Source organism: Microtus ochrogaster, unplaced genomic scaffold, assembly GCF_000317375.1.
Source record: "Microtus ochrogaster isolate Prairie Vole_2 unplaced genomic scaffold, MicOch1.0 UNK16, whole genome shotgun sequence".
In the NCBI taxonomy this organism is placed as follows: Eukaryota; Metazoa; Chordata; class Mammalia; order Rodentia; family Cricetidae; genus Microtus; species Microtus ochrogaster.
In genome coordinates this window covers 3,991,235-3,998,821 of record NW_004949114.1, presented here as the reverse complement: position 1 = coordinate 3,998,821, position 7,587 = coordinate 3,991,235, and the positions used below count along the sequence as shown (strand labels likewise).

The 7,587-nt window shown below is 45.2% G+C and overlaps 2 protein-coding genes across 14 annotated transcripts in view; one reads left to right on the top strand and one right to left on the bottom strand.

The window, feature by feature from the left end:
* CUNH1orf43 (chromosome unknown C1orf43 homolog) overlaps positions 1-3,122 on the bottom strand; it is a 10,750-nt gene extending 7,628 nt beyond the window's left edge. Inside the window, exons 1-2 of the mRNA XM_026789227.1 lie at positions 2,821-3,122; positions 2,381-2,482 (exon numbers count right to left, since the gene is read on the bottom strand). Coding sequence (XP_026645028.1) covers positions 2,381-2,482; positions 2,821-2,886 — 168 coding nt within the window. The 5' untranslated portion in view covers positions 2,887-3,122. The remainder of the gene's footprint in view (positions 1-2,380; positions 2,483-2,820) is intronic.
* Positions 3,123-3,327: 205 nt separating this feature from the next.
* The window catches only part of Ubap2l (ubiquitin associated protein 2 like), a 58,404-nt gene continuing 54,144 nt past the window's right edge, over positions 3,328-7,587 (top strand). For 9 of the 13 annotated variants that reach the window (XM_026789243.1, XM_026789237.1, XM_026789242.1 and 6 more), the window contains exon 1: positions 3,463-3,515. The gene's annotated coding sequence lies outside the window, so the exon portion shown is untranslated. The other 4 variants (XM_013353773.2, XM_026789233.1, XM_013353775.2 and 1 more) reach the window with 4 other exon arrangements.

Below are 7,587 nucleotides of genomic sequence, written 5' to 3'. Positions count from 1 at the left end.
GCTGGCCTCGAACTCACAGAGATCCGCCTGCCTCTGCCTCCCGAGTGCTGGGATTACAGGCGTGCGCCACCACCGCCCGGCTGGTTTTGTCTTTTGAGACCAGGTTTCTCTGTAGCTTTGGAGCCTGTCCTGGAACTAACTCTTGTAGACCAGGTTGGCCTCGAACTCAGAGATCTGCCTGCCTCTGCCCCTGAGTGCTGGGATTAAAGGTGTGTGCCACTACCACCTGGCATATATGTACATTCTTTTTTTTTTTAAAGATTTATTCATTTATTACGTACACAACATTCTGCCTCGATGTATGCCTGCACACCAGAGGAGGGTGCCAGATCTCAGTACAGATGGTTGTGAGACACCATGTGGTTGCTGGGAATTGAACTCAAGACCTCTGGAAGAACAGTCAGTGCTCTTAACCTCTGAGCCATCTCTCCAGCCCATATATGTACATTCTTATTACATCATGCCCAACCATTTCCCCAAGTGATTTTATTAATCTATGCTTTCAATACCAGTAGATAAAAACTTAGATTTTCTTTTTTATTCTCTCTCTATATATGTACCTATACATACATGAATAAGTTAAAAGAATATTGACATTACATAGTCTAGAGGTTACTAAATAGCTAAGTCTTAACTGGTCATCATGTGCTAGAAACCAATCCCTGTGCTCTTTCATATGGCCAAGTAGAAAGAGTCCTGTTGACATTGCAGTCCACTGCATCTTTCTTCAGACTTTCCACTGTGCCAGAATAAGGACACGGGAAATAGTATTGTTAAGGAATGAACACACTCTAGGATTAAAGGAATGATGTGTTAACATTAGTTCTACTATTACCTATTTTTTTACTAAATAAAAATTTGACTACCTCCTATTTATAGAACCTAGTGTGATTGAGATACACCTCCAATGTGTCAGAAACCTTGAGATTTATATCAACAAAGAAAGCATGTTTTAACCAACATAAAGGGCAAGCTGGTATAAGAAATTCAAAGTACCATAAGAATACAAAGAAGTTTGCATTAAAATGTGTTGGTTGTGGTGTTTCAGGCCCTTAAACTCAGCACTTTGGGAGGTAGAGGTAGGTGGATCTCTTCCAAGTTCAAGGCTGGTCTGGTCAATATAAAGCAAGTTCCAGGATAGCCAAGGCTGTTACACAGAGAAACCCCGGCTCAGAAAAACAAAACCAAATAAAAAATATACAATATACATTCTTCTTTTGAGTAAATAACTTTTAAACTGAGATCTAACCTAAGGAGTTGGGTAGTGCCATGCAGGCCTGTAATTCCAGCAATCAGGACATCAAGGCAACTTTGACTACACAGTGAGTTCTGGAGGTCAGCCTGGCCTACAAGAGACCCTAGTCTCAAAATAATCACAAAGGAGTGAATGGGCAGCCACGTGAAGACATTTCAGGTCAGTGACAGTGTGTGCAAAGTTATGAGATTCAGGAAGTAGAGCTTGATGCTGGTAATGGGGAGAGTCAGAGAAGGAAGCTGGTAAAGTCAGCTGTCTCGACTACGAAGTAAAAGACTGAAAAGTACGAGGATGCTAACGGGGTACCAGGAATTCTGGTTTAGAGCTGGGGATGTTAGCTCAGTTGGGAGAGGGCACTTGTCAATCATGCACCAGGTCCTGGGTTCAACCTCCAGCACCACCTAAACCGGGAGTGGTGGTGGCCACCTATATAATATCTGCACTTGGTGGCTGGAAGCAGGAGGATCAGGAGTTCAATGTCACGTTTACTTAGCTCTAGACCACCAAGAAAAAGACTTCAGAGGAGATGGGGGGTTATTAATGTTTTCCCTCTTCCTTTTTCTAGTGTCAGGGATCAAACCCAGAGACTTATGTGTTCTAGGCAAGCACAATGGGCATTTTTTTTTTTTTTTTGGTTTTTCGAGACAGGGTTTCTCTGTAGCTTTGGAGCCTGTCCTGGAACTCCCTTTGTAGACCAGGCTGGCCTCTAACTCACAGAGATCCGCCTGCCTCTGCCTCCCGAGTGCTAGGATTACAGGCGTGCGCCACCACCGCCCGGCACAATGGGCATCTTTCAGATTCTGCAAAGGCAAGAACGATTCCACAGCAGCAGTGAACTGTAACCATTCCCAACATCACGCTAAAGGAAAGCAGCACAAAACACTTGGTAACTTAAGATGGGCATGAGATACATTTTACAGTTGAATTGGCTTAGCTCTTTGACATGTGCAGCAGCAGTGAGCAAGGGAGCTAAGCCCGCAGTTAGTTTTGCTTAGTTTGTGAAGGGGAAAATGAATTGGACATAAAAATATATGAATTAAGTCATCTCTTAAAGTCAGAGCAACTCTCCTTGTGCCTAAATAGCAAAAGAAAGAATCAGGTTTACCTTGTGCCCCAAGGACCTACCTTGGGAGCATTGTGTCCCACAGGGACATGCGGTCCCCTTCTCGATTTCATTGCAAAGCGCATGATTTGTCTCTTCACAAAAATAAACAGTAATACAAAAACCTGCCCAAAAAGATTAGAATCATCTTTAATAACAGCAATAATTAAGTGAAAAAACATTCTAAATGCCTGGGCTCAGGCTCTCAGAGCAGAATGCTGTGGGATAAAACTTAGGGCAAAGCCAGGTCGCTGAGGATATGGTGGGTGTAAGGCTAATAGCAGGGAGGCGTAATATCTGGCCCTAGAATTTGAGGGTTTTCAGTCCGGGGCGGGCAGTCTAAGGACACCAGGCAAAAGCCTAGATACCGAGCAAGTGGTTGAGGAATGGAACCAAGGAACAGCTCAGGAGGGTCTCGGCTGGGACAGACGCCACAGCAGGAATGGAACGGGGATCTCCTCACCAGGCTCCCGTATGCCATCACAAGCACAACATTCACTCCGGACAGCCAGTTACTGCTAGACGCCATCGTCTCTCTCCGCGAAGACCTGCTAGGATATTCCCGCCGCGCTTGCGCGTTAGCCCAGCCTCAGCCAGGGCGCCTATGATCCTTGGAGGTCCCGGCCATTTCCATTTGGTTTTGGGGACAAATCAAACTAGAAACGGCCAGAAAACATGGTGGATGGGGGGCGCTAGTTAAGCACAACGCCTTTCCGCTCCACCCCCGTCACGTGACCCCCGTCCGCAAGGAAACCTGGGAGTGCCGGGTGGAGAGACGCGGAATTACGCCAGTAAGAGGAAGCCGAGGCAGTCCGGGAGTCACGTGATGCAGGAGGAGCCGTCCGGGGCGGGGGCGGGGGCGGGCCGGGCGCGCGGAACTCCGGAGCTGTGTTTCGTGGCGTGGCGGCGCGCGCACGCTGACGTGCACGGTCCTTTCGCGTCACGTGCTGAGGGACGCAGGAAGGCAAGTGGGAGGGGGAAGGCGCGAGAGCGAGCGCGAGAGGGAAAAGGAGGGAGGGGGTGGGGAGGAGGGAATCTTCGATCACGTGACAGGGGCGGCGCGGCCCGGGGTGTCAGTGTGGAGGAGACTGAGGTAAAGTTGGGAGCGCAGCGGCGTTGGCGGCGGCGGCGGCGGCAGCGGCAACGCGGCGGGGCCGGGTATTGTCCGCGGCCCCTTTAAATCCGCGATCCCCTTCTCCCCTCCCTCCCTCGGCCCTGTCCCCTCCATACCCCCTTCCGCGGTAGGCCCCCCCCACGCCGTGTGTCTCCCCTCTGTACACCCTTCTAGTTTTGCGAACCCGGGCGTCCAGCCTTTCCCCACCCCCCGTGTTGGCCGCCGGAGGTTTTGTTTATAGTTGGGTTCGCGGCCTACTGGGCCGCGCCAGAGCCGGGGCCTCGATTTGGGAGCGTGGCCGGGGCGGGGCTTGGGGCAGCCGGAGGGGGGGGGCATGCGGCTAGAGCCTGAAGGGGGAGAGCGAGAAAGAGCGCGGGCGAGCGAGGCCCGGGCCCGGCCGGAGGTAGGGTTCTCTACTAGGGCCAGTGTCTGCGGAGAAAGCCTCCTCCCTTCCCAGTCCTCTATGGGCCTCTGATCCGGATCCGGCCTGGTCTGGGGGCGCGGAGGGGGGGCGATGGGGTGGAGCTGCCCTAAACTCCCCCGTGTGGCCCTCAGTTTGGAGTGCGGAGGATTAATTTGTTCCTGGTGGGAGGTAGAGAGGCGAATGGCCCCGTGGGCTCTTGATGTGGCGCGGAGGGGGGTGAGGCTCCCATCCTCCGCGCGTGGGCTTCTGTCCTGTTCGTTTCCAGCCTCTTTGTCAGCTCCTCTTCCTCCCCTGCCTTCTTTCTTACCGACCCTCATCATGGAATATATGTTTAGCGGCTGTCTTTAGCTCCCTGTTGTCTTTAGTGTAGTTTTGGGTACCCCAGCCATTATATTATTTGGGAAGCTGGACATAGAGGCCCCATGGGTTGTATTCCGCCCGAGAGACGTCACTAAATCACTGGGCATTTGTTCATCCTTCTCATAATGGGAATGGAATTCCAGATTTCTTGAGACCCTTCACCTGCTGGACAGCCCCTAAATTGTTGTGCAAAGTGATGTCACAAACAAGAGACTGCTTTTCCACGATTCTTAAAATTTAGCCACCTCTGGTGTTGTGGAAAGACACCACAGTAAAAGGCGATTTTGTTGTTAACGTTTTTTGTTTTTTTGCCTTTGACTCGCTGTGATTATTAATTGGAGAAATCCCTTTTTGTCTCCACCTCCCATATTCTACGTTGGGGATATCTGATATGATTGCTGGGAGGGGATGTGGGTCAGTTTGACAACCAGCATTACTAGAGATTAAAACATTTTGGATGTGTATCTGTTGATAAAACTGCGTTGTGATCCTACACCGTTGTTTTTAATTATTAGATTATCCCAATGATTGTTTCTGTTGAGAATGGGAGACACTGCTGTCGTGTAAAATAGTGACTAAGGGCCAAATGTACTGCTCCCCGCCCCCAAGTGCTTCTAACTCCCGGAGGCTCCTTATTAGAGTGAAGGTGGTTGGGGAAAGGGACACAAGTCTTTGCAACTAAGCATCTAGGGATTAGTTGCTCTGTTAGAGGTGGTAAGCCTAACCCATCCCAGTCCAACTTTAGAATGTCTGAACTGTTTCTCAAATTAGATTGTAAGCTCCCTGAGAGCAGCAACTAAGTCACAATGCTTTTGTATTTCTTGAAGTATTGGACACATAGTAGATAACTCAATAAATACTTATTGTTTATTTTTTTCAGTAAAATTTCTCTGGCTATTTTTTCAAGTAGCTGGCTTTCAAAATATAGTCAAGAGCACTTCTTTGTTGAATCCTGTACTTGTTCCTGTAGCGTTCTCTTGGTTTCCAATACTTCTTTCTTATCCTATTTCCCTTAAGTACTTTTTTTTTTAGGAGTTAACAAACATGGTCATTCACTCCCACTGTGTAACTCTGGGTAATTTGTCTTTGTTTGCTATTAAAAAGCTATTAATTCTGTGCCCTTAAGTGGTCTGCCCAGATGATTTACTTTTGACCTGTTGCTCATTGTTACTAATACGGAGGTAAAATATTCTTAGTTTCACATTTTGGTGTATTACTAAAGAGGGAAATGAAAATTAAAAGCAAGAATGATAAGGATATTTTTCCTGCTTAATTACGTATTTTTTAGTATGACTTTGTAATATGTTTCCATCTAGCTTGTAATGTGCAGTGGTTTATATAGCTAGTCTTACAGCTTGTATTTATGGTGTAATTCTCAAAAATTGATATTATACATGGAGTAGAAATCATTCAACATTTTTAAGCTACAGGAGTAGGTTGGCATTATCTTACAGTCAATTTTAAAATATAATAGTTAAAAAGCCCTATGTTGATGATAAGGAATGTAGTAGAAGTCTTTGTTCTTGATCACATAAAAAACAAAGATCTGTGCAATCTATTGACACTACTTGGTGAAGGATTTATCCTCAGGAAAGTCCTCTTTCTCCTGTGTTATCCGAGAAATAGGTCAAGTTCATGTTCCTAATATTTAGTCTTTGCATATTTCTTTAGAACTTTCATGACTTCAAAATCTAGTGTCATCTAGGCAGCCTGAAATTACCCTGAGTAGTGTTTTCGCTAGTGAAAAAAATGTAGAGCAGGAAAGTATAAATTTGTCTCCTTTCGAAAGGAATAAAACAATGAAAAGTAACCTGATTTTGAGCCCTCTATCATGGTGATGAATGTTTTCTTTGTTTACTCAAAGCAGCCGCTGAGATTACATTATAAAACTATATTAACAAAGGGAACTTGAATTTAGTAGACCACTTAACTTGATAGAAACGACAGAAACTTATGTCTAGTTTTGGGAAGGTTCTTGTGTTCTATGTTTCTTTATAGAGTGAGATGAGTCTGCAAATAGTAACTCAAAAGTCATTTCCTAGAAGCCCTTTCTAATAAAACTTAGGTGCATTTGATTGGGGGCAGATTTGGAATTCTCTTTGTATTAATGTGAATGGTGGAGAGTAATTGCCATTCTGTTTACTTGAAAGTGTACGGGAGACCAACTGAAGCGGCTGCAAAGGCATGTGTTGGAATTATCTAGAAAATGGATTCTGGGTATTCAGTAGGACTAACACATGCCCTAGTAGAGTCATGAAGAGCTGAAACTGGAAAGAAAAGGCTAGTTATGAATTTGACTTTTCCCAAGTAGTAGAAGTCACACATAACAGTTGTAGGGCATGTAAGGCTATGGCTTTTAATGTATGCTGGGTATATTGTTTTTCTCCTAGCTCCCTGTTAACGGTTATAAACCAAGGTCCTTAACTGAGTCATGCCCACAGCTCCTAAAATATTTTAAATTGTAATTACTTTGACTTATAGACTAACCTAGAAGGCTTCCCCTTCTTTTCTTCCTCCCTCCCTTTTCCTCCTTCCTTCCCTAGCCCCGTTTCTCCCATCCTCCCACCATTCCTTCTTTCATGTCTGTCTTGTCTTTTGTGACAGGATCTTACTGTGTTGCCCAGGCTGGCCTCAAATTTGCAATCCTCTCTGGTCAGCTTTCCAAGTGCTGGGATTACAGGTATGTACTGTGCCCAACTCCTGGAAGGCATTTATTTTCTAGGGTTCGTTAATTATCTTTTTTTTTTTTTTTTTTGTCAAAGACACTTCAGTTACTTTCATATGTATGGAAAGCTTTTTAATATTGATGATGTTTTTGCTAATTTGCAAGATAACAGTAACCAAATTATGTTCTTAATATATTTTTAAAAATAGTGACACAGGCCAGCACCTGGGAGGCAGAGATAGGAGGATTGCCTTGAGTTTGAGGCCAGCCAAGGCTACATAGTGAGACTGTCTTCGAACAAACATTACACATGCTTTATATACATTTTTGGATTCAGGATTTGTTGATCTAACCTTAGACCTTATGTATGCAAAGCATATGTTTTATCACTGAGGCACACAAAAAAATGGATTAACAGCCATATTTAAACAGCAATATAAAATGTCTCAGTGGTACTCACCTGTAGTTACAGCACTTGGAAAGTAAAGATTAGGTTTTCAAGGTCAGCATTGCTACATTGTGTTTGAGACCAGATCAAACTAAAACCTAAATGTATCTCAAGAAGGGGAATCTTTTTTTTTTTTTTTTTTTTTTTCGAGACAGGGTTTCTCTGTAGCTTTGGAGCCTGTCCTGGAACTCCCTTGGTAGACCAGGCTGGTCTCGAACT